General features: G+C 43.7%; 1 protein-coding gene across 1 annotated transcript; it reads right to left on the bottom strand.

Moving 5' to 3' along the window:
* Positions 1 to 211: 211 nt before the first annotated feature.
* trdc (T-cell receptor delta constant) lies at positions 212 to 4,061 on the bottom strand. The gene is made up of 6 exons (XM_077235421.1): positions 3,790 to 4,061; positions 2,767 to 2,821; positions 1,822 to 1,897; positions 1,139 to 1,453; positions 934 to 1,008; positions 212 to 797 (listed from the first exon to the last, which is right to left on the bottom strand). The coding sequence occupies exons 1-6, from the start codon at positions 4,059 to 4,061 to the stop codon at positions 688 to 690; spliced, it is 903 nt and encodes a 300-aa protein (XP_077091536.1). The 3' UTR covers positions 212 to 687.
* Between the last annotated feature and the right edge of the window lie 9,341 nt (positions 4,062 to 13,402).

Raw genomic sequence — 13,402 nt, 5'->3', positions numbered from 1 at the left:
GCACCCTGTAGCTCTAGATGCAAGACTTTTTTTTACAGCTGTTTTTCGCTTTATATCAGAGAGGCACTGAGGGGAAAAAACTTAGCAACAAAACACAGCAATTCTTGGAACCCGAAGCGAGCAGTAGATCTTTATCTAAAAGTGTGGTTAGCGTCTGCCTAGAGCACCAATGTGCTGTTGAAACTGTGGTTTAGACATACTCACATGCATATTTTTCATGAAGGCATTTTATTATATAATTAAACAAAACAAAAAATCATATTACATGCAAAGCCTCGGTATTTAAGTCATATAATAATCAATAACACAATTAGACAATGTAAGAGTCTTGGACTCTGTGATACCGCTATGTAAAAAAATTATTTTGTTGATTTAAAAAGCATAAAAATTCTAACTTGCACTTGTCTGCAACAAAATCTAAAAACACACAACAACAAAGCAATATACACATTACAGCACTGAATTCATAAATGTTTATAATGTCAAAAAAAATTACAATATAGGTTGTATCTATGTTTTGTATATTTGAACTACATTACTAACAATTTGTATTTTTCATTCCATTTAACATTAACAGACAGAGATATAGATAAATACTGTCACTGTGGCTCACTATAATCGCACTTGTTTGTTTGCCAGGGTATGATCAAGCGTCAGTTAAGAAATTCGATTTGCTGAATTGAACTTTTAAAATAGAAATGCCTTTACAGTCATCAATACATTGACTGCAACACATTTAGCCAGCAGAATTCTCAGACCTGTCACAAGAAGGGTCATGGACTTCATTTTTGGATCATCTGAGAAAAAAGGAAAAAAAAAAAACATTTAAAACACAAGTGAATTATCCATTGATGTTTAATTGACTTATCATATTCTAGACAACTAATGCAAGATATATGTGTAGCATATAATATACTGTATTTTATTACTAACCCCTGTTGAACACTGAGGCTGGAGTACTAGAAGCTTTTCCTTCACAAGACTGTGAAGTCGGTTTAATAGGACTTTCTGCAGAATAAGAATTAAGTAGAAAACAAAGAATTCTTTATATATATATACAACGTACAATACTTCAATACAATAAAATTAAATCACATACAACAAAAATGAAACAATAATTATCAATTTAAGTACAAACCTGTCACAGGAGCATCAGGAGATTCTTCTGACTTTACTTGATCCTTGTCTACCATTTCTTTCTCCATTTCGCATTTTTGGATTGTATCACCACTGAATCCAGCATAATAATAGGTTTTGCTGGATTTGAACAGTTCTGCATTGTTGGCATTTAGACTCACAGGGCTTTTACCTTCCACAGTCAAAGTCATAGTCTTATCTTTAGGATAGAACCCGGCGGCCACACAAATATCCTGTTCTTTGCCCTTCTTATCCTGTTCTTTGTCCTTCAAAGGGGACAGGATGGACAAACCCGGAGGAGAAGGCGATACATCTTCTAAGCAAAGAAAAATAAGCAGTTTTCATCAGTTTTTCTATTCTTTGGCAAGACCGTACTTTCTTTACATGTGGTATCTGCAAAACTATGCCCATAAAGTGGTGGAAAAAACGTCGCAGTCATCTATTCAAGCATAAAACATCACTAGTTTTAAGAACAAATATAATGACTCTACTACAAATGTTTTCTTCAGAGCAACGGTTTAACAGTGGACATACTGCGATCACAAGCTGAACGCAACACAGCAGCACAACCAACTAAGAGCAACTAACAGACATCGTTTGAACCTAATTGGTGGAGTTTTCCACTATTTTTTACAGCAAAATGGTTAGTGTAAAAGCATGCAATAGTCAAAAAGAAGTACTTACTTGGTAAGACAGTGAGGGTTATTGGCTTTCCGAATGTTAAAGTGTCAGTAGCTGAAAATGCACCGCTACCGTAACCCTTACAAAAACACGCCTGACCCTACATCTGCATTAGGACTGACCTAAATGAGCCCTATTTACAACAACTAACGAAGAAACGTTCATGTATTCACAAAACAGGTGCATGGGTTGGGAAAATGCTTTATAATAATAATATTGAAGTGGATTTACTTACTTGGGTTGACCGTGAGACGGATGGGAGCTCCAAAAGTTAGAGGATCGGCACTTCATTCAGCCCTCTGACAATATCCTTTGGTAATGGAAAGTATCTTCTTATCTTAAGAAATATAATATAGACTCATCTGAAATTGGATGTGAAATAGCCAGTTGAAAAGATCCAGTTTGATTTTCTTTCAAAGACAATTCCATCTCCTGGTCCATCCTCATGATAAACCCATGTCTGCTCCATTCAGATACAAACATGTGACTGGAACAAAAGCCTTCAAAACAGAAACAACAAGACTGTGAGAATCAAACCTGTGATCATTAAGTCTTTCAGTCAGATATTGGTTTAAAGCTATTAATACAATTTATTAACGGATGTTCTTTCCAAACAGTGCTATGTGATTTTTGTACAGTCCCTAATGAAGAATGTATCACTGTGGTACTCCCAACACAATGCAAAACGTCAGTACAAAAACCTGACGCAATTGTGCCCTATGTTGGGGGGTTGTCTTATACGGAAGAGAGATTGAAATGCCGTCTTCTGAAAAAGCTTCTCAATAGACATATTTGACTAAAACTATGTTCAAAATTATTTGCCCTGAGATGAAACGCCAAGCTGCAATGGAAATCTTCATGTCTAAGATGACAGAACAAGCTCAGAAGAATGGCAGCTATTTAAACTCTGTGAGGTTTTTGTATGAGGAAACGCAAGAAGTGAATCACCGTGGTACCCCAATCCACACTGACATAACTCGAAACAAAAACCAACAGCCATCCTCTGTGTGAAAGAGCAAACAATGACACATCAAACAGAATAACTTTTCACAAAATATATGGAGAAATTGGTGCCTAAAACACTCAATGAAAAGTCTTAAGAAACTTTTAGTAAATAATTGGTCTTACCATACATTTGGGATATTGATGTAAGAACAGTAAGTGAGGAATACTACAGATTACTTTGTGGAGCTGTGTTTTCTAAACATTTAGAAAACACATTTATAATGTGTTATTAGATTAATTTTAACTATTAATGTTTTGAGTTTACTGATTTATATTAAAACCATTATTCAAGAATAATGAAGGAATGGTTATTAGTAAATGGTTTCCAAAAAAATAAAATAATAATAATTCATGCAGACAGTGGCCTGGTGTAATAAATACACAAGATACAATTCAAGTTCTTGAATTCAATCCTTTCATCTTTATATATAGATTAAAAAAGAGATGGATTTATTTACCTTAGATTAAAATAAAGATGGTAGCCCACGGCATTCCAAATTATACAAACATAATGATATTCAAATAAATAGCAATAAGAACCAGAGCAGATGCTCACTTTGATTGTTGGCTCCTTGTGTTACGAACTGCTCTGAGACACGAAGGTTGAGGATCCATATGCCGTATTTATTTAAATGGATATTCACAATCGTAAGCCGAATCCAGGCAAGAATCATACATAAACAAACAATCCATACAATCACAACAAGGCAAGGAACACGGGCAAAAGAGCAATCCACGGAACAGGCAAGAAATACAAACACCAAGAGACATGAAACCAGGGACAATACTCGGAATTGCAGTAACACTAAACAAGACTTTGCAGGGAATGACAGAAAGAACCAGGCTTATATAGGGTGAGCAAACAAGAAGATGAGACAGAGGTGAAAACAATGAGTGATGACGAGTCTGGGCAGTGAGTTATGGGAAATGTAGTTTGTAAGGGAATGACTATAGTCTCTTCCAGACCCTCCTAAAATTGTCCGGGAGGGAGATGGAGCGGAGGCGGACCAGTGGGCGGTATGTAGGGCCAGGCCCGTGGAGTGCAAGAGGGCCTGGAGACTGAGGCGGAGCAGGGGGCCGGGGCGGAGCAGACCTGCCAGACGTCCAGGGTAGATCTGACGGATCCGAGGGTTCAGGGGGCCAACGCTGATCGGACGAGACTCTGGAAGGGCGGGCATGATTGGACGAGACTCTGGAAGGACGGCCATGACGGGACGAGACTCTGAAAGGGCGGTCATAACGAGACAAGACTTTGGATGGACGAGACTCTGGAAGGGCGGCCAGCTGGTGGCTTTCAAGGGCACTCTCGCTGGTGACCTTTACACCCTGTTTCTAAAAAAGGTAAATTCTCTCCTCCTGTGTACATTATGAAATCTATTTTTTCATATTTTGTGCTAATTGAGTTCGTAATAATTGTTAAAATTCTGTATTGGTCATTTGCTTCATGTAAGTATGTAATTGTGCACAGACATGGGCAGTATTTCAATTAAATGTATTTTAAATAGGTATTTAATTACTTTAGTGTATTTTGTAATTTGTATTCTGCAGGTGTGGAAAAATTTAAATGTATTTTGTAACAAAATATTTTGAGGGAGTGTATGTGGAGTATTTCAAATACTTAAATACTTAAGAAAAATCAACATAGTAAATGATTTTGCCATATTTTCGGTCTGATGTTGGCAATGGCAATGGCAATGTCCAGGTTAGATGCACGAAAATCATGTGACACCCTGTAGACCGGGCCCCCTCCAAGAAGTGAATGAGTTTTGAACTCTTAAAAACAGCATTGAGGGGTTAGTTCACCCAAAAATGAAAATTATGTCATTAATGACTCACCCTCATGTCGTTCCAACCCCTTAAGACTTCGGAACACAGTTTAAGATATTTTAGATTCAGTCCGAGAGCTTTTTGTCCCTCCATTGAAAATCTATGTACGGTATACTGCCCTTGTCCAGAAAGGAAATAAAGACATCATCAGAGTAGTCCATGTGACCTCAGGGGGTTAGTTAGAATTTTTTGAAGCATCGAAAATACATTTTGTTCCAAAAATAACAAAAACGACGACTTTATTCAGCATTGTATTCTCTTCCGGTTCCGTTGTCAATCCACGTTCATGAGTCCGCTGACGTAAGACGAGCTGAGGTGTTATCTGGTGCACCCGAGCTTCGTTTACAGTCTGAAGGAGACGCACGCTGTAAACAAAACAATCTTTGCAAACATGTCTAAGGATTTCGACACAGGGGAAGACTTGCATTTTTTTAACGAGACATATTTATTTGAAACCGAATACACGGACGCACCAGATAACACATCAGCAGCGTCTTACGTCAGCAGCGTCACTGGCCTCGTGAACGCGGATTGACAACAGAACCGGAAGAGAATACAATGATGAATAAAGTCATCGTTTTTGTTATTTTTGGAACAAAATGTATTTTCGATGCTTCAAAAAATTCTTACAGGCTTGGAACGACATGAGGGTGAGTCATTAATGACATAATTTTCATTTTTGGGTGAACCCTTTAAGGTAAAGTGTTTTGTGAAAAATATACAGTCTACACACACATATTGCACACTGAACAGCATTATAGAGAAAATAATTGTGCCTTATGAGACCAATGCACTGTGTTGTCATTCATAAAAGGACATCATAGGCCCTACCTATTATGAAACAGCGTGTCTGTCGTAACTCCACTGAAATCTCCATGCTAAGCAAGTAAAGCGTTCACAATATAACGTTCACCATCTGCAGTTTTTACACGTTTTTAAACGTATTACATGAGAAATATTGATATTGATTTAGTATAAAATAATCAGCAATCCTATTGTTTTTCAGTAATTGCGCACGCAGCGCGATTCTACTATGGAAAAGGCACACGGGGTCAGGGCAGTTAGAGTCTTGTTTGTTAAACAAACCCACACATATTATGATTAATATGATTAATCATATATATTATGATTAAAATTTTACACAGGTGCAGCATTTGTCCAAATTTCAATCTTAACCATTCTATTTCATCAGAAACGATCTTAAAACAAGGCTTTAAGTGTAAAATACCGAACTTGTCCTTTAAGGCACGAGTAGATTAACGGTGATAATATGGCTACGTAGCTTACATCAAACACGTTTTGCTATTAAGGGCAGCCTACCACACCATTTATGTGAACTTAGCTATACATGCCATTTACGTCAGAGGGAGCTATTTCAGGCCCTGTAGAGATTTAGTGAAATGCCAATACTTTTTTATTTTGCTTCTTCGCCATTTTTAATTTACACATGTCTCACATTTGTGTTATTGCTTCTATTTGTGTTATTGACCTTTCAGTAATAAAAAAAAAGACTTAAGATTATTGTGGGAGCATTTTTGTATTTTCAAAATACTAATTACTTGTATTTAATTTAAATACATTTTTCACATCAGTATTTTGTATTTTATTTTGTTACATTTTATGAGCCAGTATTTGTATTTTGTAACAAAATAGTTTTTGATGTATTTGTGCCCACTTCTGATTGTGCATATAGTAGGCTATAGAGTGCACTAGTCCGGTAAACGTGACAGCTACTGACTTGCACAGTTAGTAAGTAATGTACATTTACGAATATTGTAGCTACATGTTTATTTACAATGTTTATTTACCTCAATAGCTAGTACAACACATGCATATGTAATTATGTGTAATCAGAATTGCATTTAAAACTTAGCCTATACAGTAAATGCTGATTCACACCAAGGACCATAACAACAAAGTTACAGTTTTAAAAATCGTTCTTAAATGTAAAAGAATAGCAGAGTCCACAACACAAACAAGAAAGGCAAGGCACGATATCTTTAGAATCACCTTTTTTTTCAGCTGATGAACAATATAAACATTGACAGCCAATCAGAATCCTTCCTGCTTTAAAGCGGCAGAGAACAAAACTGCAGCGCGAGCTTATAATAAACAGAACGATATAGTGCGTTAGTGTGCGTGTGCACGCTCGTTATAGTAATCGTTCTTGGTGTGAACGAGCCTTAGTGTGAAAATTTTGTATGATAACTATAGTATCATTATAAGAACCTGTCATTTATGTTAACTATTAGTTTTATTTTAGTTTAAATTCAAAGACATTGATTCTGACTCGTGACTTCATCTTTAGAAGTAAATATTACGAATTTGACAGTGTGTAGGCCTAAGTGATTTATGGTAGTGTTAAGAGCTGTCAGGCCATGACTGAGGGTCTGGTCAAACTGAAACTAACATCATATAACATTAGGAAACACATGCATTTTGAAATCAAATGACAAGAGTTTTTGTAGGGGCTCCTCAAAGATTGAATCAACGTGCCCCCGAGTACACACTGAAATATTCTATGGCAAAAACGGTTCAATGGAGTTTGCATTAAGGAGAGATGATAAGGCAGCTGGCGTATATGTGGTAAGCTGATCTTCAACCACTGTGGTTTCCTGTCAGGAAGTGTGAGGAGCTGAGAGGTGTTCTAAGAACAACCGTCCCCTTCCATTTCTAGACAGCATCAACTTCACAGCTCTTTCCTCTGTGATTTACACTAAACTCCACTTCCCTCTCCTAATTATGAAGTAAATTTTGCACCAACTCTGATTTATGATAAATTAGACAATGACAAAAATAAATGGTAACACAATGAAGAAAGGTTCTATTTTTCTACATTAATTAAAGTATTAGCTATCAAAGAATGTAAAATATTTTACAGCATTTAGTAATAGTTTCATATTAGAAGTGAATCACTGTGGTACCCCAATCCACACTGACATAACTCGAAACAAAAACCAAAAACACTCGATGAAAAGTCTTAAGAAACTTTTAGTAAATAATTGGTCTTACCATACATTTGGGATCTTGTGACAATGTAAGAACATTAAGTGAGGAATACTACAGATTACTGTCTGTAATTACATAATAATAGGCCTATATTATTTGTAACACAGGCATTATAATTCAATTCAATTCACATTTATTTGTATAGTACTTTTCACAATACCAATACACATTTCAAAGCAGCTTTACAGAAAGTGCATGGTTCCATATTACAATTTTAGAGTGCTCTGTTATCAAAGGTAACTGTCTAAGTTAAGTATTTCAGAAATGTACATATACAAAGTCACAGTTAGCTAAAAATGTATTAATTTAAACAATGTAATAATTGAATTATACTTGTTTATTAACAAATGTTCCTTTTCGTTGTCACTCCGAGTTACGTCGGATGACGACGAATGGGGTTTCGCTTAGAACACCTATCGACTTCGAGTATTACAAAACGAGCCAATGGCAAAGAAATGCCATGGGTCTGCGAAATTTGCATAGCGAATCTCCGCCTTACCTCGTTGGTATAAAAGGAGGATGCCGGCAACATGCAGATATGTTTTCGCTTCGGAGCCAAGAGTATTTCTTCACTCCACAGCCATCTCTGACTTCGCTCTACGAGACGAGCTTCTCTCTCCGGTGTTGGTGTGACGGCGATCTGCAGCGAGCTCACAGTGCCTGCTGATCTGTGCAGTGATCTGCCAGCGTGTGTGTGTCTCCCTGTGCGCTTCAACATTGCGGAGTTTTTTCTCCTCTCATAAAAGAGCTCGCACGCGGCATGTCTTTTTAAAGACGGCTCGCCCGTGCATTTCTGGTTGCAGCGGACTGGTATCGGACTCTGATGGGCACGAGCGATGTCTAGTGTTTTTGGCCACGACTCTGTGTCCATGCCCCAGCCCCCCCCCCCCTCTTTAATGACGGTGCCCGCTAGCGAACTGATGATTCCACAGGTCTACCCTCGGGTGGCCCGTGTGTTTTCATTTTAAGCTATAGAGGATGATGCTCTGTCTGTAGCAGCATCACTAGGTGGGCTTGATTCTTTTGGAAATGATGACTCGTCACAGCTGCCACCTTCTGGTGTGCATACGGCTGTGCCTGAGTCTGATCCGGAGATGACGGCCATGCTTTCCCAGAACGATTGGTTTTTGGGTAAGGCCGTCGACCCGCGTCCACGGCAAACCCCAATATCTTTCCTCCCGGACGTGCATGATGAGATCACGGGTCCTCTCGTTGGTCTCATCCGCCTTTCCTCCCCTCAGGGCCCTGATCCCTCAGTCTGCCCACCGCCGAAGGCGCCCTCCCACGGTTCCAACCCCGTCCGTTCACCCGGGCCTGGCTCTGGAAGACCGTAGGGAGGATGCCACAGCCCTCTCCAGCCCCGCCCCCCGCCGGGTTAAGCGACACTTTTGAGATGGGCTGCTCAGAGATGAGACTCAGTTCTTTCCAGGAGTTGGTAGCAGGGCCACTCCTTTCCCCGGTAGAGGGCTGGGGAAGAATCCTTATTCAGAAAGAGCTGACTCTCTCGTCTCTGAGCATACAGAGTTCTCGGACGACACAGAGCGCCGCCCACAAGCCGTGCTCTCCTCGTCCCCCTCTGTCCCAGAGGCGGTTGACACGGCGTACCGTCCACGGACCGCTTCGTCCCTATCCCCCTCTGTCGCCAGACCCCTGACAGAGCAGGCCCCCTTGGAACGCTGGTCCTTCCCTGGCATCCTCTGCCAGGGTGCGGTTATGACCTTGCCCCCACACCGGGCCGCTATGCCGTTCACGTCTGGGCCGGTCATTCCGCTTTGCTGCACCCCCGGGGGGACGTCTGTGGTTCTTGACGCCGCTGGCAGAGTTGGGAGACTGCCTAGAGCTTCCCTATCTGCTCCGCTTGGTCGCGCGAAACCATCGGCTCGGCTATGCGATTCAGTTCGCACGGTCTCCTCCCCGCTTCAGGGGAGTCCGCTCCACTTTGGTCGATGGCTATGCCCCTATCATGAGAGCGGAGGTTGCTACCCTACTGGCGAAGGGTGCGATTGAGACTGTCCCTCCAGCCGAAATGAGGTCCGGGTTTACAGCCCCTACCTCATTGTCCCGGAGAAGTCTGGTGGGTTATGGCCAATCCTGGACCTACGCATCTGAACCGCTCCCTTCACAGGCTGGCGTTCAAGATGCTCCTGGCCAAACGCATTTCTGGATGTGTGCGGCCACAGGATTGGTTTGCAGCGATCGACCTGAAGGACGCCTACTTTTATGTCTCCACTCTCCTTCGACTCAGACCATACCTATGGTTTGCTGTCAGGGCGCGCGCATATCAGTACGCTGTTCTCCCATTCGGGTTAGCCCTGTCTCCTTGCACCTTCACAAGGTTGTTGAGGCAGCCCTTGTTCCTCCATGGGAACACGGGGTTCGCATCCTGAACTATCTCGGTGACTGGCTGTCTGAAGCTCAGGCCTGAGACCAGGTTTGCGAATACAGGGACCCAGTGCTCCGACTTGCCTGAGACTATCAAGCGCAAGAGTGCAGTTCCACTGAAGTTTTTTTCAGAGGGTCCTGGGGCATATGGCATCTGCAGCCGCGGTATGCCGCTCAGATTGCTTCATATGAGACCGCTTCAGCTTTGGCTTCGCGACCGAGTCCCGAGGTGGGCATGGCAACACAGCACCCTCCGAGTACCAGTTACTCCGACCTGCTGTCAGTACTCACCCCGTGGTCGAACCTCAGTTTTCTACGGGTCCGAGTGCCCCTGGAACGAGCTTCCCGGCATGTTGTTGTCTCAACAGATGCCTCCACGGGCTGGGCCGCCATGCGCAATGGACATGCTGTCTCACTCTCATGTTGAGCAGAAATGCTCCTGAAAAATTCAGTGAGATTTATCACACCCAGGTGTTGAGCAGAAATACTCCTGAAGTTCAGTGAATTTCTTCACACTTAGGTGTTGAGCAAGGTTGCTCCTGAAGCCCAGTGATTCTCGCATGCAGTGTTGAGCAGTATGGCATGTCTATTGCCTCGAGTTGCTGGCAGTATGCCTTGCCCTGCACCGCTTCCGGGCGTTGCTCAGGGGTCAACACGTACTAGTCCGATCAGACAATACCGCCACAGTAGTGTACATCAACCTTCAAGGTGGTCTACGCTCACGCCGTATGTCGCAACTCGCCCGCCACCTCCTCTTATGGAGTCAGAAGCATCTGAGGTCGCTTCGAGCCATTTTCATTCCCGTAGTCCTGAACTGTGCAGCTGACGAGCTCTCACGGCTTCAGCCCCTCCCTGGAGAATGGCGACTCCATCCCCAGTCGGTTCAGCTGATTTGGGACCAGTTCGGGGACGCACAGATAGATCTGTTTGCCTCTCACGACTCGACCCATTGCGACCTTTATTATTCCCTGACCGAGGGCACGCTCGGCACGGATGCACTGGGGCACAGCTGGCCGCGGGGCCGCAAATATGCGTTCCCACAGTGAGCCTTCTTGCGCAGGTTTTGCGCAAAGTCAAGGAGGTAGAGGAGCAGGTCCTTCTGGTTGCGCCCTACTGGCCCACCCGGACCTGGTTCTCCAAACTCATACTCCTCGCGACAGCACCTCCTTGGCCCATTCCTCTGAGGAAGGACCTTCTTTGTCAGGGACGGGGCACCCTGTGGCACCCTCGTCCCGATCTTTGGAGCCTCCACGTCTGGCTCCTGGGCGGGACCAGGCAGGTTTGAGTACCCTACCACCTGCGGTGGTGGCTACCATCACTTCCACTAGAGTGTCGTCCTCGAGACACGTCTACACGTTGAAGTGGAACCTCTTCGTCAGCTGGTGCTCTTCTCGCCGAGAAGACCCCCGGAGATGCTCGGTCGGTGTCGTGCTTTCCTTCCTTCAAGAAGGGTTGGAGCGAAGGCTGTCTCCCTCCACCCTTAAAGTCTATGTTGCCGCTATTGCCGCAGTCCGTGACTTGGTAGAAGGTAAGTCCTTGGGGAAGCACGACCTGATCATCAGGTTCCTGAGAGGAGTGATGAGACTGAATCCTCCTCGCCCTCCTCTCGTTCCCTCTAGGGACCTCGCGGTGGTTCTAACTGCCCTGCAGAGTGCTCCCTTTGAGCCTTTCAAAGGGATCAGTGGAGCTTAAGCTCCTGTCAATGAAGACAGTGCTCCTGGTTGCACTGGCCTCTATCAAGAGGGTAGGGGACCTGCACGCATTCTCCGTTGACAAAGCGTGCCTGGAGTTCGGGCCGGCTTACTCTCACGTGATCCTGAGACCCCGGCCTGGATATATGCCCAAGGTTCCTACCACTCCCAACCGGGACCAGGTGGTGAACCTGCAAGCGCTGCCCTGTGAGGAGGCAGACCCAGCCTTGGCACTGCTCTGTCCAGTATGTGCGCTCCGCACCTATGTAGACAGGACGCAGTGTTTTAGGACCTCAGACCAGCTCTTGTCTGTTATGGTGGGAAGCTGAAGGGGAAGGCTCTCTCCAAGCAGAGGTTGTCTCACTGGATAGTGGACACCATTGCTTTGGCATACCAGCAGCAAGGTCGACCGTGCCCCCTTGGTGTGACTGCCCACTCCATCCGGAGTGTGGCGTCCTCTTGGGCTCTAGCGCATGGCGCCTCGCTAACAGACATCTGCAGAGCTGCAGGCTGGGCGACACCTAACACATTCGCCAGATTCTACAATCTCAGAGTGGAGCCAGTGTCCTCTCATGTACTCGCTTCAACCAGCTAGTACTGGACCCGCTCAGGTGTCTTCGCTTGCTCGCCATTCCACTCCACGGACTGGATACGTGCGATATTCTCCTCAGGTGAGCTTCTCCGAAAGCCCTGAGTTCCTCCAGCACTCCTGACGTCGGCGCCAGTGTCTATTGCCTCCGCGTCGGCTAGGTGCCTCCCGTGTGCATGGTCCCTCCTCTGAGCGACCCCCACATGTGTATTTCCACTGTAAGCCTCTCTGAGCATGTGTCTTTCCCTTGGCAAGCCACCTTACCACCCCTGGGGTTGAAATATTCCACCTGCGGCTGGACACCCCAGTGTTCTCCATATGCATCCTTCGGGTCATATGTGTATTCTCTAAGTCCCCCCCGTTGGGCTGGCAATATTTTGCATATTTCCTCTAAACTATGGGATATGCTCCCCAGTGTACCTTGGTATTCCTGTGCTAAATAAGAGTCCTTTGTCCGTGCCTATCTCACGACAAGTATCTCAGATTTACGCAGGGCACTGGAAGACAGCTGTGAAGGTGGCGTGATTAGACTGGTAACCCCATTCGTCGTCATCCGACGTAACTCGGAGTTACATCTGCAGGAAGACGTAACGTCTGTCAATGAAGACAGTGCTCCTGGTTGCACTGGCCTCTATCAAGAGGGTAAAGGACCTGCACGTATTCTCCGTTGACAAAGCGTGCCTGGAGTTCGGGCCGGCTTACTCCCACGTGATCCTGAGACCCCGGCCTGGATATATGCCCAAGGTTCCTACCACTCCCAACCGGGACCAGGTGGTGAACCTGCAAGCGCTGCCCTGTGAGGAGGCAGACCCAGCCTTGGCACTGCTCTGTCCAGTATGTGCGCTCCGCACCTATGTAGACACCTATGTATGCCGAGACGATTATGACATTTAGAAAACACATTTATAATTTATTATTAGATTAATTTGAACTATTAATGTTTTGAGTTTACTGATTTATATTAAAACCATTATTCAAGAATAATTAAGGAATGGTTATTAGTAAATGGTTTCCAAAAAAAATAAATAATAATAATAAAATAATAATAATAATAATAAAAATTAATAATAATAAAAACTAC

Source organism: Siphateles boraxobius, unplaced genomic scaffold (assembly GCF_051911475.1).
Source record: "Siphateles boraxobius isolate OS27281-9 unplaced genomic scaffold, OSU_SipBor_1 1, whole genome shotgun sequence".
NCBI lineage: Eukaryota > Metazoa > Chordata > Actinopteri > Cypriniformes > Leuciscidae > Siphateles > Siphateles boraxobius.
The sequence above is the reverse complement of the archived record's forward strand: the minus strand, read 5'-3'. Positions and strand labels throughout refer to the sequence as shown.

Excerpts from the sequence above, each read along its gene's own strand:
- trdc (XM_077235421.1), bottom strand. The coding sequence starts at position 4,061 with ATGACCGCCCTTTCAGAGTCTCGTCCCGTCATGGCCGTCCTTCCAGAG. Across the intron at positions 2,822-3,789 it reads TCCCGGACAATTTTAGGAGG|AGGATGGCTGTTGGTTTTTG; the intron begins GTCTGGAAGAGA and ends TCTTTCACACAG. Across the intron at positions 798-933 it reads AGCCTCAGTGTTCAACAGGG|ATGATCCAAAAATGAAGTCC; the intron begins GTTAGTAATAAA and ends CTTTTTTCTCAG.